This window comes from Xiphophorus couchianus, chromosome 6 (genome assembly GCF_001444195.1).
Source record: "Xiphophorus couchianus chromosome 6, X_couchianus-1.0, whole genome shotgun sequence".
Classification (NCBI taxonomy): domain Eukaryota; kingdom Metazoa; phylum Chordata; class Actinopteri; order Cyprinodontiformes; family Poeciliidae; genus Xiphophorus; species Xiphophorus couchianus.
The window spans coordinates 11,707,981-11,735,082 of NC_040233.1; the positions used below are offsets into that span (position 1 = coordinate 11,707,981).

At 38.8% G+C, this 27,102-nt stretch overlaps 2 protein-coding genes across 2 annotated transcripts; one reads left to right on the forward strand and one right to left on the reverse strand.

Annotated features, from left to right (window-relative positions):
• Window positions 1-8,756: 8,756 nt before the first annotated feature.
• On the forward strand, window positions 8,757-19,123 carry LOC114146981 (elongation factor 2). Its single transcript, XM_028021459.1, has 14 exons — window positions 8,757-8,897; window positions 10,582-10,796; window positions 11,670-11,851; window positions 11,930-12,141; window positions 12,237-12,415; window positions 13,392-13,497; window positions 13,581-13,833; window positions 13,955-14,150; window positions 14,856-14,979; window positions 15,075-15,317; window positions 16,378-16,731; window positions 16,824-17,006; window positions 17,535-17,667; window positions 18,307-19,123. Exons 1-14 carry the CDS (start codon window positions 8,895-8,897, stop codon window positions 18,498-18,500), a joined length of 2,577 nt encoding a protein of 858 aa, XP_027877260.1. The 5' UTR covers window positions 8,757-8,894; the 3' UTR covers window positions 18,501-19,123.
• A 1,743-nt stretch (window positions 19,124-20,866) lies between these two features.
• LOC114146982 (BTB/POZ domain-containing protein 2) lies at window positions 20,867-25,432 on the reverse strand. Its single transcript, XM_028021460.1, has 9 exons — window positions 24,870-25,432; window positions 24,664-24,783; window positions 24,425-24,581; window positions 23,648-23,753; window positions 23,358-23,555; window positions 23,061-23,253; window positions 22,420-22,507; window positions 22,000-22,146; window positions 20,867-21,901 (listed from the first exon to the last, which is right to left on the reverse strand). The coding sequence occupies exons 1-9, from the start codon at window positions 25,430-25,432 to the stop codon at window positions 21,740-21,742; spliced, it is 1,734 nt and encodes a 577-aa protein (XP_027877261.1). The 3' UTR covers window positions 20,867-21,739.
• Window positions 25,433-27,102: the final 1,670 nt, after the last annotated feature.

The following is a 27,102-nucleotide window of genomic DNA, read 5'->3' on the forward strand; positions in this document are numbered from 1 at the left end:
ATGGATTAATTAGAGAAAGTTAGTCAGAGGTGATTTAGAGTGACCTTTGATGCCAATGTGATATGACAGAAAGTACTTGCTCAGTGCTTTCACATTCACTTCTTACCTTTGCAGCTTTTATTCACAGGAATGTCTTATCGCTGCCAAGGCAACGAGGGAGGTGGAGAATTAAACTATAATTACTGAAGTCTCCTGTCATTACTGGGAATCTGTAAAAAAAAAAAAAAAAAAAAACAACAACAACACAGAAAACAGTTCTAACCTTGGACCAGAAACAAACAGTAGCATTTTTAAACTTTAATATATGTCTGAGTCCCTGAAAGTCATAACAGGGACAACAGGAGGTTAAATTTTTGAGACAGAACGCAGCGTCTGAAACTAATTTACCGTCACTGCGGAACAATACTTTTTTTTTTACAATAAGGGTTGTCAAATTGTAAGACGACAACAATGTTTTGGAAATAGTGTCAGAGCGAGACTCATAACTGAGCACGCGTTGTTTGAAAATGGAGCTTGAGTGCAGTGTAAATGTCCATTTAAGCACATACTTTGTTTTCAAAAACTAATCAAACGGTGAAAAGTAAAGCAACAAAACAAAAACCACTGAACTGCTGCTCCATTTAAGAGAAGTAGGCTGTCACATGATAGTGCTAGTTTTATTGTACCAATTTAAACTGAGACCTTCCCTTATAAATGATTAATAAACACACTTAATAATCAAACTGTGGAAACTTTATAAACAGTAAGGCATAATTTAAGGATAAAAGACGATAAAAGTGACTAATACCTTGCCAAAAACTGAATCAGTGTATGAAACGTCACTAACAGATGATCTTAGAAATGTTTTTTTATTTTTTTTTTAAGGTTTTTAAAAGAAATTTGACTTCATAAATTAACCCCTTTAAATCGGGCCTCTGTCTCTTTCTGACACTCTCTTCACTTCAGCAAGTTATCACAACATTTCCCCTCTACTAACCCTTTAACAAAGTTTTTAACAGTTTTGCTGAGAAGTAGCTTGTTTAATTGGCTTAGCAGGTGTTTAGTTCCACCAGGTGTTTGCTCATTTCTTCTGGCTAGTCTGAAGGAGCTGAGTTGGGGTGTTTTGTAGTGCAGAAGATCAGAAGCTTGGAAACTGTGGCTCCACGGAATAGCTTCGTCCTCGAAGGAGGCATTCAGTCTCACCAAACCTTTGGCACAGCTGAATGGTTGCCACGGGAGATTCAAGGATTTCCCAAACATGGATGAAGGAATCAAAGCAACACTCCAGGTATGTTTTCGATGAGGTAGTAACATTACAACATGATATAAAGCTAAAAAAAAAGTAAATTTTAATCACCTTTAATGTAATTAAGGCTGCAAATCAAAAGTGGTAGTACTTTTAATTTGCAGCAAGAAAGTACTGGGATCAAATCCCATCTTTGGGTCTTTCTGCATGGAGTTAAAGTTGAGAATAAAACACAAGAAATCTTTATATTCCAAAACATATTTAAATCTGTGCATTTTTAAAAACATTTATTGTGTCCACATCCACTTTTTTATTTTTCCCTTTCCATCTACTCTATTTTGTATTTGTACGGCATGAATGCTGAGTGAAATCCTGTTGCTTATCTTTACTGCCATTATTAAGTAATATCTGTGTTGTGCTTTCCCTAAGCATGCACAGAATAAGTCAGATTACATTACATAACGTGTTCCCTAGGGAGAAACACAAGAAGAACATGCAGACTTGCAAAGACATATCTCATTATTATCAACAGGAGGAGATTTGGGCTGTTCCCATCATCCTTTCTGTACTTCTCAGAAAAACTTTGAATTACATACAACACACTACTACAGCTTGAACTTCAACACATGATTACACCTTCGGAAAAACATGTTCTGTGCTTTAAAAAAATAGTCATTTTCTTTTCTCATCACATACCTTTTTTACTAGTTCTATACAACAAAGAAGACAAAGACAAGATCTTTTTTGTGCCCGTCTTGTTTTTCTGATTTTCTTTTTGTTTGGACACCGTCACTTCTCAAAATGGGCCCAGACGTGAATGCACAAAAAAAAAAAGTGCACAAAACAATTTGAAACTTTCAAATCATTATTTCAGTTTCACATGTACACAAACCTTGGATTTAGCACAAGTTTCTGCTGAGACGCAGAGTAATTTTCTGCACTGAAAACATCACAAAGGACAACATGGGATATATATATATATATATATATAAAAATAAGAATGAAGTCTTCTGTAGAAGATTTGTTGGACAGAAAAATATTATTTTCTCATGTGGGCTTTGCAGAATTGAAATGCAACCAAAGGAGTTTCTAATATTCAAAAAGGTCAGATTAAGGTGTAAGGGGTTTTCAAATTAATTCTTGTGGAGCTCGATGCTTGAGAGGTTTATTCTGGACCAGCTGTGAAAGATTCATTTTTATTTTATGGAAGAAGTCGTGCGCAGAGCAAAGCGAGGTCAACGTATGAATCCAATATGAGAACTTCAGTATTTAAAGCATCCCACTTTCTTGACTGTATTTGTTGCATTTCAATTTACTTACGACCGAGAGCTTGTTATCTGTCCTGCAATAGGCCTCGTAGCATTGCGGAGGCACTTTGTTATCTTTATTGTTGCTCCAATTGGAGATTGGAGAGATTCAAAGTACGGGCTGATGTGATCGAACCAAATCGTTTCAAACCTGTTTCTTGATAGCTGAAATGTGAAATGTGCATTAATGGATGTGATATTATGTTTTAATTGTACATTATTATGTCCTACAGTGTGTGAGTCACAAACAGGGTCAAGATGAATTACCCATTCTTGAGATCAATAAAAGAATATGACATGTAAAAAGACTGTGATGTAATAAATCACGTCAGCATTGTTTTCAACAAAATATCTACAGGATATTTGAGACACAATAAACTAAACACTCAATATTTAACAAAACAAAAATAGTAAGCTGAGTTCTGTAGAATGTATTAAATGAAATATCACCATTACCTTCAAAAGTAAAGGATTGAAAACATCTGTCTCAATTATCTGTAATAATCTATATATGTTGCACCTAATGCATGTAGTTACTCAAATAAATTAACTTTTCAACAATATTCCAACTTATTGAATATGACTCTAAAGTATTCCACATAAACAGGGTCCCTCAGGCTTTTCTAGTAAATAAATACATTGTAATTTGTCTGTATCCTTTTTGAAAGGCCTTCCATCAGCCAAAGTTGTCCCCAAACAATTGTGTTTAAATGTGAGTCTGCATCCGAGCTAGCAAATTACATGCATTGTTAATTTGTGGTCCAGGCAGCGCAGGATTATTCCAAGTGTTGCCAATGGCTCCAGGCCACAGTTTGGACAAGCCTGGCTCAGTTTAAGTTCATGTTACTCGTCTAGAAAAATTGGCACAATGTCTTGATGATAGTAGAAAGAGATTTGGGGGGATGTAAGCATAGCATGATCAGTTTATCTTATTTTATACTAGCTAAATAGATTAGTCCAGCGTTTCCCAATTCCGGTCCTCAGGCCCCCCTGCTCTGCATGTTTTAGATGTGCCTCTATTCCAGAGCAGCTGATTCAAATGATTGCATGACCATCAAGTGCTGCAGAAACCTGTTGATCACCCATACATTCAATCCAGGTGTGTAGCAGAAGGGAAACACCTAAAACATGCAGGGCAGGGGGGCCTGAGGACCGGAATTGGGAAACGCTGGATTAGTCAATTAGACTGAAAGCCAATACATTTTCTGAAGTGATATCACCGATGGATTCTAGGTTCCTCCAAACCTGTCAGGATGACACAACGTTTCATCCACAATAAGCCTCATTTTTATGCACCTATTAACCAATTCAATCCCAAATTAAGACCTCATAAAATTATAATTTTTTTACATGGAAAGTCAGCATAGCATCCAGGCATCAATCAATCATAAAAATAAAATGAATGCAAGCTTGTTCTTATCTTATGCAGCAGAGACATGTGCTACTCCATTCTTGCAGAAACCTGGCCAAGGACAATAACACATAGCACATTTAGAATAGCAGAATCTGTTTTGTAGACATTCTCTCACTACAATCCTATCGTCTTCTCTGCCCAGCCTGAACTTGCAGTCAATAACAAAACAGAGCGTTGTCTCGTCAACTGTCTGCAGCCTTGAAGGTTTAAAAAGCCGTAGCTGTTAACGCAGCCTTTCAGACATGGCATGTTTTCTCCTCAACACAGACTAATGCATTTCATAGACTTTTATAGCAAGAGAATTCACATCTATGTTCAGGAGTTTAAAAGGATAAATTTATATTTCAATGACAATATTAATAATACATCTTTTTTGTGCTTCCAGAGTTGAGATTATTTTAAATCATTGAATGCTGTATTTTTGAAAGAAATTATTTATGATGCCCACAAGTTGCTTAAAAGATGCTTTTTTTATTGGTGATGCAACTTACATATTACAGATGCTGTAAACAAATTTGGTTCAGATCTTATTTGGCAGTAGGGGACTGTTCTGAGTCATTCGGAAATTATAAATCTGAGTGAGGACAAATCAAATGAAAGGTTCCCCAAGGCTACTGCCCCTTTTATTAAACATTTATGTGATAATAATAATAATAATAATAATAATAATAATAATAATAATAATAATAATAATAATAATAATAGATCTGATTTATAATGTCCTTTATGTCTTTAGATTGCAACGGGCACATGATTCCTGCATCTATGACTATTGAATAAGTCTTTCAATGCCTATCTTCATTACACAAAAATTTTATATTTCTGTCACTGTTTGACTACAGGTGACTACAATCACTCAGTCTGTGTGCAAAAATATAAATGGGTCGGCCTGAACCAAAGAAGCAGGATTGTACCCAACACTTGTCACAGGTTAAGGAGAGAGCATCTCTTAAGTAGTAATGAGTCTGCAGAATGACTGAAGTTAGTAGCAAGAAGCAAATACAAGATTGGACCAAGAGGCTGGGTAGAAAAAAAGTGAACAAAATCTAACAATATTCTTTGCGTTTTATAAATTTCTGCCAAAACTCGGCTCAATTTTTCCGTGGAAAGGCAGATACCAGCTCCAAGGAAAGTGAACTTAGAATCCTTGAAGCTATTTCATTGAGAAGGGGCATTCATGCTTGCACCATTGCCAAATCCTGAAAGCCATATAAGCTGCCAGCTGGTAACTAGAAGTGTCTTCGCCCTGCTAGAATGCTATCAATCGTCATCAACAAACACCGACAGTTAGACAGGTCACCATCTTTGGGTTTTGAGCTTTGGAGAAAAGGAAATTTTCTGAAATTTCTGCCACAAGGACCAGATGGAGTTCTGATCTCTGAACTCTCCAAGATGTTTCATGACTACTCGGGCTGTAGATGCACGAGCAAGTGGACTTCCGATGGCTGCACTGTTTTCTATGTATTTTTATTTTTTTATGCTCTTTACACCACAAACACAGAGAGGAAAGCAAAGTATTTCCACAAATTTGGCAAAAGAAAAGTCACTGTTGAAAGTCATAAAAGGTGTGAACTTATCAATGAGGGTTATCAATATTAGTCTCTATAAATGTTTACAAATGAGGCTGAAGAAAAAAGAAATTACAGTCAGGAGAAACAACACACTGCTTTATAACGGAGCTATTATTAATTTATTCTTACACAAACAACAATGTGTCATCAGCTAAAACTAATATTTGTCTAAGATTTACACATTGTACCTTAATATTTATTTATCCTACTTGGGCACAGTGTAAACCTCTTTTTAAATCTGTTTTAATGCTTTTTTTTCCCCTCAGCTTAATCCTTTCATCTCATGTGATGACTGGAGATTTTGTCTCATTTTGGAGCTCGTTTGAACATTTGTTTGCACTTAAAGCAGCAGCAGCATGACATTTTAAGTGCCACCAGCTGTGCATAAATATAGCAATATTTACTATGCTCTTTCACAAATGTGCCACTCTGTTTGATAATGACTAATCTGTCTTCATCATCTTGAATGAAAGAGTGCACCTGCAAACCCATGGCTTTGGCTTCATGAATCACTCTGCTGGTAAGTCAGCTGCACATGTAGAAGGCGTGATCCAGTGTGCGCTGATATTGCAGAGGGTTAAAGAGAAACCCAGCTGCACTGGTCAGGATGACCACATATTGGTTGGTTATTTGTTCAAAACAGAAACTTAATATACTTTGTGCTCCCTTTTGCAATAAAAAGTGTGTGGATAAATCATGTTTTTCGAGTCTTGTGTGGTTTTTATCTGTAAAATCTAATAAAACCACGAGCAATAGCACTTCCCGCTCCTTGAACTTTAGCACATTTTGTCGCCTTAGAACTATAAATTTACATTAATTTAAATTTACACTAACAAGGTGGTCATTATAAAGACACATTTGAAGTGCATACCATAGGTATTACGTCCTCTTTATTCTGATACCCCTGGATAAAATCCAGAGCCTTGAATAGTCAATAGAGTCTGTGTATTTTAATCTCATCGTAATATTAGTCCTGATTTACCATAAATCTGGTTAGATGAGACCAAGTAGATATTTTTGACCTTCTTGCAAAATCAAGAAAAATTTGTGAAAGGTTCTGAAAGACTTAAGCTGGGGGTTCATGTTGACCTTCCAGCTGCATGACAACCCAACACTTAAAGACAGAACTTAGTTGGAATAGTTTAACACAAAGCACATGTATGTGTTAGAAGGGCATAGTCAAAGTCCAGACCTTAATCAATACTTACTCAAAGTAATGCATATTAAAAAGTTCTCAAAATGTTTTCAGTAATAAATCTATTGATTCTGACTTTTTATCTTAACCCTAACAACAAAATTCAAGTTAATTTTGATATTTTTTCCTTATTTTCTCTGTAACAGATCAGGTTAGATAAAAAAATAAAATGTCCAAAGTCTTTTGCTGAAAATACGCATTCAATACCAAATCTCTGGTTAACAATCTTGCGTCCCATTTTCTCTTTGGGAACGTCTGTGAGATGTTTTGTTCTGCTCTGCCCTCAGCTGGTGGGAAACTCTCACAGCAACTGCAGCTGCTTCCCAGTGCAGTATTAAACAGACGGGAATAGAAAACTGCCAGCCCTCATTAATGAATCCTTCAAGCACACAATTAGTTCCAAGCCTTGATTTGAAATTAAAACCAGGTGAATGTCTGAAACGTATTTCCTAGTCTTACAAAAAGCAAACATAGAAAATAATTGAACAAAAATACTCTAAAGCACACGTGCAACACAATGCCCTTATAAACACTTCAACTTGAAAAATAGGTCATGACATCATGTATGGCTCATAATTATGGCCAACGTGGAGCCTCTTTCATGCTTTTGCTCATGGCTAAATGTGTTGCGTTCCCTTTAAAGGCAGCCAATAAATAATGAATAACTCCTGAATAAAATATAAGTTAGTAATAAGTGACCATGACGACACTATAGCTTATCTTCATGTTGACTGCTGTACTTTAGTCTATTCTTGTTTGTCAGAACATATTTCTACTAGGGATGGGGGCGGGGGTTATTCTGCAACATGGGGTGTGTAGTAGTGTAGTATGTGTTTTAGCTCAAATTCATCCATCTATTTCAATGTTTGCCTTCACTTTATCAATGTATAGATTGCATAATTTTATCTGCAGTAATTTTCTTCCATCCTTTACCTTTTCTCTGCAATTGGTGTTGAAGAGTGGGGCGAAGTTTTCTCCCACAAATGCAATTGAACTCCAAAGGAGGCAATCAGGATGCAATTTGATCAGACTCCACCACAGATGACTCTATCGATTCAGAGCAGCAGTGACTTTACATTACCATCTCTCTGCCTAACCAACCTGGATAGTGAAGTATAAGGGTCATTCTATGAGAATTGGACTTTGACATTTTAAATTTTTTTATGAAAATGTATTATTTGTATGCATATTCCTCCGCGTTAAGGACAGAGTTAAGCATCAGAAAAACACAATTTCCCATCTCAGGCATTAATTGTCCATTATTATTGGTCATTTTTTCAAGCTGTAGTCACTGTAATTCTTCAACCCCATTACGGACACTATAGAGACTCCCTGAATATGATTATATAGTGTATTCATAAAGAAAGCAATATCTATGTGTTAATCAGATGTCCCTCTAACTAAATAAGATTTAAATGCAAAAATTGCATAAATCTCAAATTTTTTCCATTTTATAGCCAAAGATTCATACTTGAATGTTCACTTGTCATTTTTCCATAAAAGCCAGATTTATGGAGAAATCTGAAGACTAAGGAGGAGAGAAGGATTTGTAAATTTGTACATTTGTAATTTGTAAATCCTTCTCTCCCTCCTTAGTCTTTGTCTTGTACCAATCTGTAGTTAGGTTTAGGTAAGGTAAGGTACCTTTAGATAAGGTAAGGTAAAATAATTTTATTGATACAGTACATTTTCAGCAACAAGGCAATTCAGAGGGCTTTAGGTGCTTTTTTAACACTGTTTAGGCGACAACGTTAAAAAAAAATCTGTTTTTTATGGAAAATTGGCTATAAGATAGGACATGAAGCAAACATGTAGAAAATGGTGTTTTGGTCAAATGAGACCAAAATTAAACTTTGCTTGCAGCTTGCTATGTGAGGCAGAAAACTTTGAAGATTTTTTTTAAACTTCACTTTTGAAAAGACGTGAAAGAAAAAAGTTGATCATTTTTCTTTTATGTGGGATAAACAAACGGAGAATGTCAACTGCACACAGAAACCTGATCCGAGCTGGGACCTCCGAGCAGCAGCGCCCCCTGCCGCTGCAGCTTCTCACCTGCACTTGAAAACGACAGCCGCAGCAGCAGCCGGGTCTCTTCTCTCACGCCACCGGGACTGCCTGTCCTCATAGGCAGTGTCTGCTGTGATAAACCGTCACGTACTAGGATCCACGACCAAAATCCAACATGGTGAGTATAAAACGGGCTTGTATTTATTTATTTATTTTTATTTTGTAAAGCCTGCGTTTATAATTATTTAGATGCGAAAGCCTGTTTGTGAGCGGCTCCACGGAATAACCTTCACGCGTGGTTATAACGGTGATAGCGCAACAAGCCGCCCTGGATGGAGCCTGTCAGGTGTGGGAAATGGATGCCGGGGGACTTGGTGGTGTTGTGTGACCAGATAAGGGCTCGGGCTGCGGTCGCTTGCAACATGCGCAGCAGCCGGCTGATAAAGCAGGGCTGTGGCCTTTACTGCGCGGCCCTGCTCAGCCTCCCTGTGACGTCCACCGCAAAGCCTTTAATATCGGCCAGGACTGCAGAAATGCTGTCGGGCAGTGGAGAAAGACGGAGCTGACATGTCCGTGAAACGTGTGGCGAATCGTGGGTTTACTGAATTAAGGAATTACGGCGGATTAAAGGAGACTGCGTCACTCTATTTAATGTGATCGCGTTAAAATATGAAATTACATATAGGGCCGAAAGCAAGACGTCATCTAGAGAGATACACAACGTTGTGCCTATCTAATCATTAGTTATAATCATGTAGATGTGCGTTGTTGTGTTTAATAAACAGGACATCGTAAATTTGTGGAGTCGTTTTTTGGACTAGATCTGGGTCAGACTTCATTATTTGTACAAATTTCACTCTAAATGAAATTCAAGAAATGTTGCATATCAAAGTAAGGGTTCTTGCGTTCATCTCTGTATTTTAGTTTATTTTTTTTAATACTATAATCCTCCAAAGCTGTAAGACAAACTTGTTACGTAATATATTTGATTTAATTAAAGCTTCCATTTCAAGATCCATAGTTTATTTTATTTTTTTTAATTATTTGTTTATTTATTGCCCAAGATACTCAACTGTGATATAAACCTGGCAACTCGTATTTTGTGCCAAGATATGATTTGTAATTTCTATGAATATCCATTGCGATGATTTGATTTTGTAATTTTTTTTATTATTATTATTTTTATTTTTATTTTTTTTTTGCCTATAATCTTTCCAAACCATAAGATAAACTGGTTATGAAGTATCAAACTAAGGCTTCTTTAGTCCCATAGACATTAGTACTTTTATTTCTACTATTATCTGTGGGAATATTTTGCTTTTAGTCCTCTTAAACTGTAAGATAAGCCTATTACAAATACCATGACATGCCTTGGGCTCTAGGAAATCCATCCTTCTTCATGCTATATATGATCATTAGTGCAAACTCAGTAGTAGGAACAGTCTGTTTTTGGAATATGATATTTTCAAATTCCATTTTATAGTTTTCTTGGCTTCAGTAACGGCTTGTATGCTTCTTTGGGTAAACATTTTAAAGCAGTAGTAAGCTTTAGAGCAGATAAATTCTAGAAAGAGGTCCAGCTCGACCCATTCGGCTGCAGCATGAGGATAGTGACTCAGTAATTCCTGATTCGTTGCTTCAGCCATAAGGCAAAATCCGCACCCTCCCTCCACCACCACCACCACTTCTTTCCTCCTAGGTTCAGTTTCAGACATGTCTTTCTTTTTATAACTCTGCCTGGAGCGGCTGTGCACGCTGTGACTACGCGACATAAATAGAAACATACGATGAATAAAGTGAACCTCTGCTGCTGGTTGTGCGTAAATGATTGCAACATGTGACATGCAACCCACTCCCCACAGGTGAACTTCACTGTGGATCAGATCCGGGCCATCATGGACAAAAAGTCCAACATCAGGAACATGTCTGTGATCGCCCACGTGGATCACGGGAAGTCCACGCTGACCGACTCGCTGGTGTCCAAGGCTGGGATCATAGCCTCAGCCCGGGCCGGGGAGACCCGCTTTACGGACACACGCAAAGACGAGCAGGAGCGCTGCATCACTATTAAATCAACGTATGTGTGCCTGGACACAGCTCTGTGGTTCCAAACATGACTTAAATCATGAATGATTCCATTAAACAGTGATAATGACAGACATAACTCAGGTTAAAATGCAACACAATGAAATATCATCCATTAATAAGTCATTCAGTGCAAATGGATAGCAACGTTTCTTTTCTTTGTTTTTGTGATGGGTGGAATAACGCTGCAAGCTCAAAAAGCAAAAGTCCTTGTTGGACTACTTTCTAAAAAATGCCTTTCAGTGTGGAGATCAACCTTAAGACTGAGATTCTTAATAGCCTGCCTATATTCCCAAATGCAGTGTGTTTCTTTACGCATGGGTTGAACACTCGAAAGAACAAAACAAAGCAACTTGTTACATGTTGAAGCATCAGTCCTTTTGTTAAAAGTAGCCTGAATAAAAAGCATAATTCTCTGGAAGAGACAGTTTGCTGTTCTGCATAGTTTGTGCTAACTTTTAACTCATTCAATCATCCTCGGTGCCTCCAGTTTGTAGAAACCGTATTTCTACAAAGGGGATCAAATATTTATGTCACTTGATTGCAGGGAAATGAATGTTAACTTTTATGCAATGAGATTGATTCTGGATTTTTTTTTTGTTGATACTCTTTACACTGAAAGGACATTGTTACATTTGAGACAGATCATTCATTTCTAAGTAAACAAATAAATAAAATCTCTACGGATCAAATATTCTCCTGCCCCCACCTTTTGATCTTTTTCCAACTTATCCAGAGTATAGTCAGATTCTTAAATCCATCTGTCTTGAATTTAGCTGAAGTGTTTAAAGGTGTTTTAGCTTGAGTTTTTAGCTAAAATTACCTAAGTGTACAATGAACATGTCTCGCGTTATTTCTCTCTCAGGGCCATCTCCTTGTACTACGAGCTTGAAGAGAACGACTTGGCGTTCATCAAGCAGAGTAAAGACGGCAGCGGCTTCCTCATCAACCTGATTGATTCCCCGGGTCACGTTGATTTCTCTTCTGAGGTCACTGCTGCCCTCAGAGTCACAGATGGCGCCCTGGTGGTGGTGGACTGTGTCTCAGGTAATCACGTGAACTATAACCTGCTCTTTAATGCTCCGCCTGTAGGCAGAGAGTCACCTCTCTCACCTCTCTGGACAGGTGTGTGCGTCCAGACTGAGACTGTACTGCGGCAGGCCATCGCCGAACGCATCAAGCCGGTCCTGATGATGAACAAGATGGACCGGGCCCTGCTGGAGCTGCAGCTAGAGCCAGACGAGCTCTACCAGACGTTTCAGCGCATCGTGGAGAACGTCAACGTCATCATCTCCACCTACGGAGAAGATGAAGGGGGACCCATGGGGAGCATTATGGTGAAGCCCGTTCACAGCTGCCACCGCAACACACTTCTTTCATAAAAATAAAAAAAAAAAGTTAATAGTAAAATTCTTGTAATTCCTTTCGTCAGATTGACCCCGTTATCGGAACAGTCGGATTCGGCTCCGGCCTCCACGGCTGGGCCTTCACGTTGAAGCAGTTCGCTGAGATGTACGTCGCTAAATTTGCAGCGAAAGGAGCCACTCAGAAGGGGCCAGCAGAGAGGTGCAAGAAAGTGGAGGACATGATGAAGAAGCTGTGGGGAGACAGGTAAAAAAAAAAAATAAGAGCAGACTTACAAAGTCATCCATTCATACTCTCATTATGATAGCACGAGTTAAGCTGTCCGAGGTGCAGCATGCCATTGTAATTTTTTATAGAAGTCTTGATCATCAGGTCACTTTTCTCCCTTCTTAGAGTTTATGTGATCAAAATGATGACAAAAGGTAAAGAATAAAATAAGTGCTGAACTCATGTTATTGACCTGTGAACCAGGCATTGATACATTAGGATTTACATTGAGAAGTTTATTTTAAAAACTTATTTATCTCGTGATGACGCTCATTAGATTGCATCGAGCTCTTAACTTTGCAGCAACTCCTGGGACTGAGTAAGCATATGGCGACAGTAAGAAAGAACCGCACCACCTCAGCGGGAGAAATGGAACCGAATTGGCTAAAGATTGATGGGAAGCAAGGAGACAGAAATAACAGAGAGGCACTGGTGTAACAGTGCTTTCAAGAGAAAAACAAATAGTACACAGTGTTAATGATAGCAAAAGGTTTGTCAATTGCTACTTCAAGAAAAGAGACACAGCTAAACAAAGAATCACCCATCCTAATAAGGAATGGAAAAATATAAAGTTAATGACAGCAATACCTTTGTCTGTGATTTACTCTTTGCTAATAAGCATGACTGAGTGAGGAATATTTTCTGTGAAAAGAAAAAAATGAATACTTTTCCTGCCGATGCTTAACCTGTGCTATGTTCTGTCAGAAGGAAATTCTTTTAAAATCCGTCAGGAACTCCTAAATCCTAACTGGTACAAACGACTCCTGCTTTCATTTGATGTCAGAAGACGCGAACTAAGAAATGAACAGACTCAGCACTAACATCACAAAAACATTTTACAGCAAAGTACAAGGAGATGTACTCGAGAGAGAAGATGTTTTAGTAGCATCCTTAACTAGATCTGAATACTTTCTAATGTTTTGATCTGGTGTTTGATCGCTTTGTTCTTTTCTAGATATTTTGACCCATCTGCAGGCAAATTCAGTAAGACGGCCTCTGGTCCTGACGGTCAGAAATATCCTCGAACCTTTTGCCAGCTTGTTTTGGATCCAATTTTCAAGGTGAAAATTAAGCAGGTTTGAGGTTTTCAGAGGCTAAATGCATCAGCAAAAGTGAATTCCTTAGTTGCTGTTTTCAATTCCAGGTGTTCGATGCCATCATGAATTTCAAAAAGGAGGAAACAGCCAAGCTAATCGACAAGCTGGATGTCAAGTTGGACACTGAGGACAAGGAGAAGGAAGGGAAGCCTTTGCTGAAGGCGGTGATGCGTCGCTGGCTTCCTGCTGGAGAAGCCTTGCTCCAGATGATCACCATTCATCTGCCCTCTCCTGTCACGGCACAGAAGTACCGCTGCGAGCTGCTCTACGAAGGACCGGGAGACGATGAGGCTGCCATGGGTCAGACATTGACGTCAATCAGTTGGAAGCCTTTTAAATGCTTCATAGTGCTTCAATAATGAACTACAGTTTACTTTGACCTCATCAGATTTGGACTCTCATGTCTCAACTCTTTTGTCAGGTATCAAGAGCTGTGATTCCAAGGCTCCTCTGATGATGTATATTTCCAAGATGGTCCCGACAAGCGACAAGGGGCGTTTCTACGCCTTTGGACGCGTGTTTTCTGGCTGCGTGTCCACAGGCCTGAAGGTGCGAATCATGGGGCCAAACTTCACGCCTGGAAAAAAGGAAGACCTGTACATTAAACCGATCCAGAGGTAAGAATGTTCTTGCAAAAAAATTTTAAAAAAAATACACAGCCTGGCAAAATCGTTCATAGGACTTGAATTAACTACAAAACGTAGTTCCAAACTAACATGGAAGAAAGTTTCTTTTTTTTTTTTTTTTTTACATTAAAATGCGACTTAATGTCCTGACACTCACACTCTTTTATCCTTAAAATAATCTTAAGTTTCTTTAACAGAGACAGGGAAGCTGTGCCAGAGATTCAACAACCTTGCCTTGTTGCTGAAAATGTGCCACATAAATAAAATTACCTTTGCCTTTAATCCAAAACATACAATCAGAGCTACATTAGAATAGTAGCTCAAAGCAAATTTCTGTGACACAACGGTCCAGTCAAAGTCCAGACTGAAATTCAATTGTGACTCTGCAGCAAGACTTAAACACTGTTTTTGATAGATGCTGTGAATTAAACCTGACAGAAATTGATCTCTTTTGGAAAGCAGAATGGGTAGACTTTCATCTGATAGCTGTAAAAAATAGTTCTAAAAAGCATTTTACTGGTTTTTATTTGTTAAAAAATCTGTTATAATTATCCTTCCATTTTATGCAAACTTTTCACAAGCTTCTATAACAGGAAAATGCCAAAAGGTTTAGGACTTATGAGTATTATTGCATTATTGTATTATGGCTCTGTTAAATAAATGTTGGCTGATTCTTTTACTTGCTTCCTTGCGCAGAACTATTCTGATGATGGGTCGGTACGTGGAGCCGATTGAAGATGTTCCATGTGGCAACATTGTGGGTCTGGTTGGAGTTGACCAGTTCCTGGTTAAGACTGGGACCATTACCACCTTTGAACAGGTAGCTTTTTTTTTTCTTTATACTTTGTATAAACATTGTAGCAAATATTAGCTTCATGTTACAACAATACAGAAATACTCATGACTTGTTCTCAGGCCCACAACATGAGGGTAATGAAGTTCAGTGTGAGCCCCGTGGTCAGAGTCGCCGTGGAGGCCAAGAACCCAGCCGACTTGCCCAAACTGGTGGAGGGGTTGAAGCGCCTGGCCAAATCAGACCCCATGGTGCAGTGCATCATCGAGGAGTCCGGAGAGCACATCATCGCCGGAGCGGGAGAGCTGCACCTGGAAATCTGCCTCAAAGACCTGGAGGAGGACCACGCCTGCATTCCACTCAAGGTGGATGGAGAAGATTTTTTTTCTGGGATAATGACTTGGTGCTCAGGAAGTCAGAGAAGGAATGCTGGATGTTGGTTGATAGACGATGATCAATTGAGACAAAACACAGTGACAAATTATTTAAAACAACATATTTTAAAAATCTTACATTTGATTCGAGTAACTAAAGATTACATGCACCTACTCTTAAGTTTACGTAACTTAGCTCTATCATATAAAAGTATACAGATATTTTTGAAGGTTCAGGCAAATTTCTTTCAACAGATTCCACAAAACACTGTTTACATGGAAATTAGCATAACCTATATCTCTCAAGGCCCGGCTAAATCAGGACTGCCATAGCTTATTATGTGGCCCTCTAGACTCCACTTACCAAATTAAATTGAACAGTTCCTGCAGTTTTTTGCGATTCCACAATCACAGAAATTCACGCAAAAATGACATACACCTGTGTTTGTTTGTGCTACTGCATAACTGAGAGTTTATTTCAAATTTTCAGCAAAAATGGTCAAAAACATTGCATATAATAAGTGACTTCTAACTCCCACATGCAGGTGGCCGTATTTCTTACTTTTACTGTTGTGGCCTCATTTTTACATGATGTTAAGTTGTAGTCAGTGATTGATACGGTGAGTAACAAAAGTCACATTTGCTGTCATACATAAGGAAAATATTGTAATATTCCTTGTATTTCTTTCAAAATTAGCACCACAAAATCTGTGATTTTGATTGCAAAAAAGCAGAAAAACAACTGTGAAATCCTGGAGGGACTGATCAATGTGAGAACAAGTTACATTTTATTTATTTTTAAGAAACACAGATGTCTCTGCATTATCAAATGCAGAGACATCTATTTATTAATATTTTAACAGTTTGTTAATGGCTTTTATCAAGATATTCTAGCACAACTGGCTCTTGAAAACATGCGTGATCTCGACATGGTCCAAAGTGAAAATGAGTTTGACTCCCCTGACCTATAGACTCTTAAATATCCTCATTTGGTCGTCGCACGGTTACACCTCCACACATGCTCTGATCCTCCTCCTTTCCTGTGTTTCAGAAATCCGATCCGGTGGTGTCTTACCGAGAGACAGTGACAGAGGAGTCAGATCAGATGTGTTTGTCTAAGTCACCCAACAAGCACAATCGTCTCTTCATGAAGTCCCGTCCGTTCCCGGACGGCCTGGCCGAAGACATCGAGAAAGGGGAGGTCACCGCTCGGCAGGAGCTCAAAGCTCGCGCGCGCTACCTCGCTGAAAAATACGAGTGGGAGGTGACAGAGGCCAGGAAGATCTGGTGTTTTGGTCCCGATGGAACCGGGCCCAATCTGCTGATAGACATCACAAAGGGAGTCCAGTACCTCAATGAGATCAAGGACAGCATGGTGGCTGGTTTCCAGTGGGCAACCAAAGAGGTGCATTGACCTGTCGTCGCCTCTTCTGTTTAGTTATAGTTCTGCTGTATGTAATTATTTATCTGGTAATCACTGACGTCCTCACCCCTTAGGGCGCACTATGTGAAGAAAATATGCGCGCAATCCGATTTGACATCCATGATGTCACGCTACACACAGATGCTATTCACCGCGGTGGAGGTCAGATTATCCCTACTGCTCGCAAGGTCCTGTACGCCTGCCAGCTCACAGCCCAGCCTCGCCTCATGGAGCCGGTTTACCTTGTGGAGATACAGGTATGGAGATAGGATTCAGAACAGCTCTAAAAGCATTCAGAAAAACACACAAGTTGACAAAGAAGCTATAAGAATCAAGTACTGGTGTTAGGTAGGATGTAAGGGTTTGTTACATCTGTTAGAGGGTCAAAGGCATTTCAGTCAGTTTTCTTGTAGTTGTCTCCTAAATGGGATCAACAAAAAAAGACTGTGGATCTCCCGGTTCCTTTTAAGAAACTTCAATATGTTTTGCTTTCTGTTAACTACTTAATACCAATGTTATGGATGCATTCAAAGTCCAGCTTAGGTAGATTATTTTGGAAAATTCCTCTTTTTTTCCCCACATCTTACAACAAATATGCACAACAGTAATGTCTGATAATGGAAGATGTGAATAGAATAATTGCAATTGCAATAATAAATACACCTTGTATTTCACAGCTGACATTTTCATATTGTTTTTATTTTTAGACGGGCTTGAGAAGACAGTTGTGTATTTTTTGCAGTTTAACAATAGCACGCTTGTTTCTGTGCCTTCTCTCCGTGCAGTGCCCAGAGCAGGTGGTCGGTGGGATCTACGGCGTGTTAAACAAGAAGCGTGGACACGTCTTTGAGGAATCCCAAGTTATTGGAACTCCCATGTTTGTGGTGAAAGCATACCTGCCAGTCAATGAATCCTTTGGTAGGTCGCTTTTATTAAATCCTCCCTCAAGATTGCATTGAATCTGAGCTCAGTGATAGTGAATGTGAGCTTTTTTCACATTTTGGGACATTGCAACCAGAGTTCCTCCAAATTACACCTAAATAAATTCAAGCTCACTAAATTGCTAGCTAAATTCCACGTGTTACACATGCAAGATACTATATTTGGATGTAAAGGAACTCCATGCTTCACCCTGGTTTGAACACAGCAACCCAACTATGACACATGATTCACAGTGTTTTAGGTATGCAAACAGGTAGAAAAAAATTTTCTTCATAGTGTTACCTCAAGGGGACCCAAATACATATTCCAGCTTCACTTTTCATATTTTTGTTTTTACAACTTTCAAACAACTTGTCGTTTTCTTTCTACTTTGCAATTACTTGTTCCTCAGTCAATCACATACATACCTAATAAAATACACTAAAGTTGGTTGAAATTTTTTTTTTTAAATCAAGGAGTGTGAATATATTTGCAAAGTACTGCTACATATCTACAGTCAGTCAGTGAACAGATACACAGCAAGAGTTTCTCTTATGATAAATATAATATAACTGTACAATAAAAGTACTTTTATTATTAAAAACTAATTTTTCCTATGTGTTTTTCCTTCTTCAGGTTTCACAGCTGACCTGCGCAGTAACACTGGTGGCCAGGCCTTTCCTCAGTGTGTGTTTGACCACTGGCAGATCCTCCCAGGTGATCCCAGCGACGTTACCAGTAAACCCTTCCAAGTCGTCAGTGAAATTAGGAAACGTAAAGGTCTGAAGGAGGGCATACCGGCCCTCGACAACTACTTGGACAAATTGTAAACTCCCGACTTCTGGATTATAAAATACCAAATCAACACAAAACCCCACCCCATGGGCACTTTAAAAACCGCTGCACAGGCTTAAAGATTCATCACAAAGTTAGTTTATTTTTAACTTGGAGCCCAGAGCAGATCAAAGCTTTAGCTGTGAGGTAGTGGGAGCAGTGATGCTGTTTTTTTTTCTTGTCATTTCACAGCTACTGTACACCAAGTGCCTAGGGTGAGGGTTTTAGAAAACAATTGGATCAAGGCAGTTATTCCTCATTTCTTTGGTTATTTTACTTCACCCCTCCTTTCCTTCCACGTATCTGCAGTGTACAGTGCACTGTGATACTGCTGCAATAATGCTTATAAATGGATCATGGCCAGACGTAAACCACAGAAACCACAAAAAAAGTGTTACAGAAGTAAAACCGACTGAACAGCAGCTTTTGTTCAGTGGATGTAATGAAATAAAATAAATAAAATAATAAAAATGTGACTCCTGAGATTCTGTTCTCTCCTAAACTGTGAGAAATTTTTAAAAATGTGAAAAGATTTGATCCCAATTATCGCATCTGAGTCACGATTGAAGTATTTTTAAATGATTAGAGTCCATAAATAAACCCGATTCCCAACATCTGCTGTTGCTGTGATGTGAGATTTTGTTTTTGGCACACCTTCAGCAATTTAAAACTGACCGACTTTTAAAAATCATGGCCTATTTTCAGTGTTTTCCACCTTTTACAATGACGTCCACAGTGAAGGAGAGGCTGCATTGTGTCTGCACCGTGCAGAGCGCAGGTGGAACACAAGTTATTTTAATTTGACCTATTTCAGCTGGTTTCTACTGATAAACAAGGTCTATAGTAATGAATGAACAGTGAGTAACCTTATTATTCAACTTTTTAAGATTTAATGAGTTACCCAGATTTCATGAAGCCTTGTACTAAACGATTCCCACTTCTCATTTCTTTTAGATCAGAAAAATCAGATCTAACGAAAATGAGAAAAAAAAATAGAAATTCTCTCTATAACAGATGCTGTGTAACAGATCCTCCCATCCCTCAAATGTCTGTCAGAAAATGCCAGCTACTTTCAGTTTAGTTATTTATATAGTCACAATTTACAACAACTGTCATCTGAAGACAAACAGATCCAATTTATATACAGGAATATACTGCACAATCAAATCAGACCAATTAGAAAGACATTCAAATTCAGTTACACTCCAATTGGATCATGATTATAGTACAAAGCTATTTGGTTTGAGGCTCTCTGCAATAAGGAAGGACAGCATCAAGCTCATGATCCCTCTGTCGCAGAAACCATGACTCATATGCTTTAAAATGTTTAGGTTATTTTGTTTTTTTGAATTTACATTCTATGACATTAATGGCAAAATATTCTTTATATTGGTAAAGGAAAAACCATGTGAGTGAAGTCTTAACGCAATCACAATATTACCATAGACTATATTTGACAGCACTTTTAGAGTATTGCATTTTCAAGCAAATACAAAGCATTGATTTTGATTGAGAATTTACTCTTGTTCAATAATATTGTCCCTGGGTTGCAATTGCAAAATACCAAGGTCATATATTCAGAGACTGTATAAAAAATAAACATTGTTGGTGCAAAATGGGCATGTTGATGGCAAAAGCATATTGATGCTGGCTGGATGTGGAAAAGTTATTTACTTATTCATAGTGAAACAAATCCTTGACCAGCACTCAGAGAAAAAGAAGCTATAACTTCAAAATTAAAAGTGAAATTGCAGTTCGCAATTGCGCTTAGAGATAAAATTTTTTTTTAAAAAAACCTTACTATATGGACCAAAATTTTTTTTTATCTTGATGACCATCATCAGATTTGAAGGAACAAGGCAGAAAGCCTAATAACAATTGTGAACTACAAAATGTAGCGAGGTTGATTTTCTAAAAAAAAAAAAAATAATTAAAAACATACATGGCATTGTGAAGAAATGGTAAAGCAACATCTAAAAAGCCATCAGCCAGGAAGTTAAAGTTTAGAATAGGCCTTCCTAATGGAAAATCACCCCAAGTGAGTTAGAGATGCTTACTAACAAAGCCAATGTTTTTAGGAATAAACTTTGACCACAAAACCCTGTTTGTGGGATAAACAAAAAACATTAATTAAATAAATAAAAAAATCAAACCAGTTCTGGATGAAAGAAATTGCTAAATTAATTTGCAATTGTAAGAAGCTTGAGGAAAGAGAAAAATAACAAACTGACTTTAAGTAAAAATATATATAAATAATGCGAGTTCTGACTCATTCTGTAATTTTGGTATTTCTATCTGATTGTACATGGTAGTGCTTAATCCTGTCCCATTTCAATTAGCTGTTATAAAAAAAAGCTACACATCGTTTTTTCCTCATTTAATTGCCATTTATTTCAAGTTACATATATAATGTTAATAAATGCCACTTTAATATACAACCCATCAACTTCAGCACCAAGAGAAAAAAAATCTCTTCCACCCACAACTTTTAAAATAAAGCTTAAAAAAAATCAGAAGAGTTAGTGTGCATCCATAGAGCAACAAAATAAACGAAGGCAAGGCCGAGAAGTGCAATGTATACCGGGTATAGGCAACTACCAAGCAAAGACACAAGATATCACAGATTGTACTGTTAAGTAAAAAACAGAAAAACGCTCACCTTAGTCATACTCTTGACATTATTATGAAGTTTGGTTCAAATTTGACAAGTTTTCATGAAAGCCTATGACGTCCATCAGTGTGTGGAAGTTACAGTTGATGCAGAGTCGACTCTGTACAAAACGCTACAAGGACTTTATCTTGGCAAATCTGATAAACTGTACATTCATACAGTTGAGTCTCCTTTGCGCTAAAGCGGTGGAGCAGAAGGAGAATCCTACAGCTTAAGAAAAATTCAGTGTCAAGCTTTATGCTGTCAACCCGAAGCAGTGACAAAGATACTGTGAATAATCTGAGAGACCCCCTCCCTAACATCTCTCAATCCTTCTCGGAGCTGGTTTATAAATCTAGAGCACTAAGGGAAGTGGCAGCACGTCAAACAACTGACTTCGTCTCGCGTAACAACCCACATCGTCTACCAGCCATTTGTCCTCCCCGTGCAGCTAGCAGTTGCCCTGTGAGGAGGGAACAGACTGAAGTCTGACAGATTAGTCCCCAGTATGGCTGCTGAAATGTGGCCTTGCGCTGGTGTCGGGTTGTCACATTTGATGGAAGATCGCTGGGACGTCTGAGGTGACTATGTGTAGAAGATGACCTCTGGGATCTGTCCGTCTTCTACTGAAGTGCCGTTGTTGTTGCCCGCCGCGTAGCAGAAGGTGAAGCAGGTCTTTGTGCCGGTGGAGGATGACTCATGTGTTACCTTTCGCATTCCCTTGGTCCCATAATGAGAGTCTGGACCCTGTCAGACACACACACAGAGCAAGATGAGTAAACACTTCCAAATCTGTGGGTTCTTTCCCATATTAATCATTTCTCTCTGTCTCTCTCCTTGCTGACCTTCAGTGTGGCACAGGCAGTATAGTTGACGTTGGGTAGAATCTCGACTGGTTCTTTGAACATGACTCTGAAGGTGTTTGCTGACCCGTCACAGCTGAAGCCTGTGTCATTCTGCCCCAGCACTGTGTTGCTGTCTGTGTGGATTATCTAGAACGGGGCACAAATACCCAAGATCGCATAAAACCACTAAAAATATGCACAGATTTGCCTCATACAAGTACAGTGCCATATCAAATTATTTATATCACATAAATCTTTCCACATTTTGTTATAATTACATTTTTCTCTCACCCAACAACTATGTGCTACCAGGTGTTGTAGTTATACACAGGTTTGTAGTTTTAATGTGACAAGATGAACAAATCTCAAGGCATGAGGCATGAATATTTTTAAAAGAAGCTGTAAATCCTGGGCCAGTACCTGTATATTGACTTGGTAGTCTGTAGGTCCGTGTATGGAGCCATAAAGTCCAAATCCAACCACAAAAATCCTTCTGTTAACAGAAAACCTGTAAAACAAAGTGAGGTAATATAATTTTTAAAAAATAGCTTCTTAGAGTTTACAGTATATATATATATATATATATATATATATATATATATATATATATACAGGGTCAAAAAAATAAAGGGAACACTTAAACAACACAATATAACTCCAAGTAAATCAAACTTCTGTGAAATCAAACTGTCCACTTAGGAAGCAACACTGATTGACAATCAATTTCACCTGCTGTTGTGCAAATGGAACTTTGTACAGAACAAAGTATTCAATGAGAATATTTCTTTCATTCAGATCTAGGATGTGTTATTTGAGTGTTCCCTTTATTTTTTTGAGCAGTGTATATATATATATATATATATATATATATTCACACTAATAATATGAGCTTCAAAAATGCAAAAATAAATGATCATATTTCATGCTGAAATGTTTTATTGTTATTGGTTTATAAGTAAAACATTTGTCACAACCAGCCCACAGCACTGGCAATCCGTTAAATAAAGTCCTTTACATAACGTAAGGTAATGTAAGGCCTGGCAGCCTTGATCTCAACACACCTTATGCGGTCGCTTGTCCCGCTGTAGCCCCAGCGGCTCTCCACCTGGCCAAAACGGGTGATACTGCACTCCTTCCCGCGGAGGCAGCAGCGAGGACGGTCGATGAAATCGACACGAGGCTTTGGGTTCACTGTAAAGTGGAGGAAGAGACTCACCACCTCTCTGTCGGTTAGAATATTAGACTGGGCAGGACCTGGAGGATAACGACATGAACCAAAAACAGACGTCAACATCAGAGCAGTGATTTGAAAGCAAAACAGATGCGGTTACTGGGTGTTCAACTGTGCTCTTCTTAACCTGCTGCAAACTCCTCTATGGTCATGAGAGGGAAGCGGATGAGTGTGAGAGATTTTCCCAGGACTTTGCGCATGTTCTCGGGAGTGGGCTGCAGCTGCTGCCTGCGAGCCTCCGCCTCGGCCCAGCGAACAGCAGCGCCAAACAAACGCACCTCTCTTACTCCTAAAGTGTCCCTCTCCAACACTGCCACCAAAGTATCTGAAGGAGATAAATGTGACGTTTATAAACAACACTGTAATAACTAAATGCAACATGAAGCAATGATGACAAAATGTAAAGTGAGTCTTTACCCAGATCTATGTCTGTGAACCCCTCGGCAGCAAGAGCATCGCCAGTGTTCTTGTCAATGTTCTCCAAACACAGGCTGGCAAGCTGCGGCTCATCAAACAAGCGAGCCTAAAACAACATGAAAGCTTATCAGACTTTTAAAACATCATCTGATTTTCTGGCAACATCAATGTAGTGAACGCTCCTGTGGGAAGCCGAATTTGCTCTTTATTTTTAAGCAATAAAAATATACAGAAAAAAACCCAAAAAACTCGTATTCTACACATTTGTGTTAAACAAACCAAACATATCATTGCCAAAACTTTAATGAGGCCTACAAGGGCTCTGTTTTATCTGCCGTCTTATTTGTATGTTTTGACTTGGGCACTTATTTTGACAAATACATATTAAAGAACATAAAACTATTCCCAAATTCCAGGACTGAATAGTCAAATGCCTCAGCAAATTTTGAATTGTAAATGCAGACGTTCACTATGAAATTGTCATTTATGGATGGATCAACAGATACATTGTAGATGGACAATGGGACAGACAAACAAATGGACAAAAATACATTGATAGACCGACAGATAATGGACAATGAACACATGAATGAAAGTTGACGAGAATAAAGTCTAGAAATATAAAAAGAAAAACATTTTTCTCATTCAGAATGGAAAAACGCTTCAACCAAATTTAAGTGTGGATTTACATTTTAAATCCACACTCAAACTAAGCGTTTCAACAAATATAACTCCTCTGGATCTGTAGATCCTGAATTTTAAGGTAAGAAAGCCGACCTGTGTAAGGAGCATGAAAGCATTGTCTGCTCTGAGGTTTTTCTTCAGGAACTCCACACAGTGAGCCTCCAGGGCAGGAACCGCATACTTTTTGGCTGTATACAGAGTAGTCATCACAGTCTCAGGCCCGATCTGGACTTCATCAGAATACAGGAACCTGAAACAGAACACACTGTTGCAATTAGCAGTAAAACATAGATTTAAAAAAATAAATAAAAATAATTAAAAAGACTCCTTACTTCAGCAGGGCCAAAAACGCAGCTGGTTCCACATCAGGAAGTTCAATTTCCGTGGAAGTGGTCGCCATGCCACCGTTGAACATAGCATCAAACACTGCGCTGCCCACTGCCAGGACAAACCTGACACGCCACCGCAACAACAACAAGAGGAGGGGTCAGCTCGGTCTTTTCAAGCCGTTTGTTTCTGCTGAAGCTAATCCTCTTACCTGTGAGCTGGTATTCTCTGAACACCCATACCTTTGCCAACCAAGAAATGAACGTCACTCAGCACCTCGTTGTTGAAGAGAAACGCAAACCTCTCCTTGACGGTGCTCTTTGTCGCCTGCCAGTTGTACACCGGCTCTCTGTACACTAGCACGGACGCTGCAGCTGGGGTAGCGCTCGACGCGGTGGCCGGGGAGGCATTCGACGCTGCGCCACTTATCATATTGGACGCCGGGGAGGCCATGGCTCCTGCTGCCGCAGAAGCAGCACCTGACGCAGCGGGTGGCTGCAGAGGGTTCTGCGCAGTCTGCGGAGCTCCGCTCGAAACGCCGCTGCCGTCTGCCCCGCCAGGCCCCAGCTGCGGGTTGGGTCGCCTCGCAGTTCCTTGTACTCCCCCGGCTGCACCGACCGCTCCCCCGTTGGATGCCGGCATTGAGAAAACGCTGTTGCTCGGCTGGCTATTCCCCAAAGGGCCTGGGCCGGAGAAACTAAGGCAAGGAAGCCTGCCGTTGTTGTCTCCAGCGGCCATCTTCAACCTGCTGTAGGCGTAAACAACAAACTTCATCGCTTTCCGTAATTGCAGTGGTCCACACACTCATGCTGGCCTTTTATCCCCGCCTGGCGGTTATTTCAGGTACTGCAATTTGTTGTCTGAATCACAACTCCTAATTCAGTAAATATTTTTAAGATTTTTAACACTGATTAAAAATGCTTCCAAAAACTTTTTTTTTCCAGTAAAATTGCAAAAATAACTTTGATCCTTTCTAAAATATATTTACTGATGACTAGGCAGACGATGAATCATACATAAAACTTAAACATGTAAAGCCAAAATACATTTTTAAAAATAATTGGATGCAACATGAAAACATGTTTCTCAAAACTAAAGTCTATATATTATTATATTTTAGCTAGCAGTGTTGTAGTACTCGAGACCGGTCTTGGTAAGTCACGTTATTGCTGTCCTAATTTTTCACAAACTTGTATGAGTTTAAATATTGCAGTTTAATTATTTCTGGGTGTTTTTCTACATCTAACACTGTGTGCCAAAGTTGTTTTTTGATGTCAAGATTTCATGGCTTTATTAGTAAATGTTTCATGTCTAAAATGTTCTCAGTGTCCCAATTCAGTGTTTGTATGCAGTTTAAAACATAGTTAATATTCCTCAGTAACACAGCTCAGTGTTAAGTCAGAAACTCTCTGTTTGGTAACGCAGACACAAAGAAGTTCCCGATGTGCTGAGTCAAAGGATTTCCCAGACCAGACAAGCTTTTCCTGACTCTGGGATTTAACTTTTTCTTTCTACTGTAATTGCTTTACCATTGAGTTCTTTAACACCAAAATATCTGCTTCAGTGAAAGGAATAAAGGTAGACCACTGAAAAGGATTTTGATACAAAACAGTCAAACAAGAGTCAAAATAATTCAACCATCCATTGTCCACTTGCATAAGCTTGTAAGGTCACAAACCGCTGGTGCCACTCTCTAGTGGCCATTGGGTGGGATACGCCTTGGGCAGATTGCAAGGAAATATAACCATGCACACATCTGAGGACAATTTTAGAGAAACCAGTTAATTAAATCAACCATATTTTTGGAAATTATTCCCAATGGAATTGAACCCAAGACAGTCTCATACAAGGCCCCAGTGCCACCTTGCAGCCCCAAAAGTCATTCACAAATTGTGATTCATTGACATGCAGTTCAAGATTTTCCTGTGCAATCAGGTTACAAATTTTCTTGTATTGTTGGGTAGTAGAGTTTCCATGTTAGAAACTAGATGAGACTTAGGAAACTGGACTTGGACAATGAGCAAAAAAATACAGACAGTTGTGATCAGGTTGTGCTACACATACCCTGAACTTTTGTGAATGAAAAGGACACGTTTGAAAAGTGTGAATGAGTATATTTTGTCACCATATTCTGCACTGTAAAACTGTGTTTTACTTGTTTGTTCTTTCATTGTGTTCTTTTCTTTCAGTCTGAAAAGGTAATAATAGATTTGTTGAGAAAAAAAATTAATAAATAGTTTTAACAATACTAGTAATTCATCTTATGTTTACCTTAGAGGTCAGTCAGGCTGGCGAGTGGAATAAAATGTTTGATTCGTCTGTGTTTCAGTCCCTTCAGTCTAAGACCAAGTTGTCTTCCACATCAATTCATTTCTGTTTGGTTTTAAATAACATTTTGGGATTTTCAGAGTTTGTTTCTTGATTTTCAGTCACTAATTTAACAT

Excerpts from the sequence above, each read along its gene's own strand:
- LOC114146982 (XM_028021460.1), bottom strand. The coding sequence starts at position 25,432 with ATGAAGTTTGTTGTTTACGCCTACAGCAGGTTGAAGATGGCCGCTGGA. Across the intron at positions 23,556-23,647 it reads GTTCACAGACATAGATCTGG|ATACTTTGGTGGCAGTGTTG; the intron begins GTAAAGACTCAC and ends TATCTCCTTCAG. Across the intron at positions 21,902-21,999 it reads CTGCCTGTGCCACACTGAAG|GGTCCAGACTCTCATTATGG; the intron begins GTCAGCAAGGAG and ends TGTGTCTGACAG.
- LOC114146981 (XM_028021459.1), top strand. Across the intron at positions 14,151-14,855 it reads TACATTAAACCGATCCAGAG|AACTATTCTGATGATGGGTC; the intron begins GTAAGAATGTTC and ends TTCCTTGCGCAG. Across the intron at positions 16,732-16,823 it reads TCCAGTGGGCAACCAAAGAG|GGCGCACTATGTGAAGAAAA; the intron begins GTGCATTGACCT and ends CTCACCCCTTAG.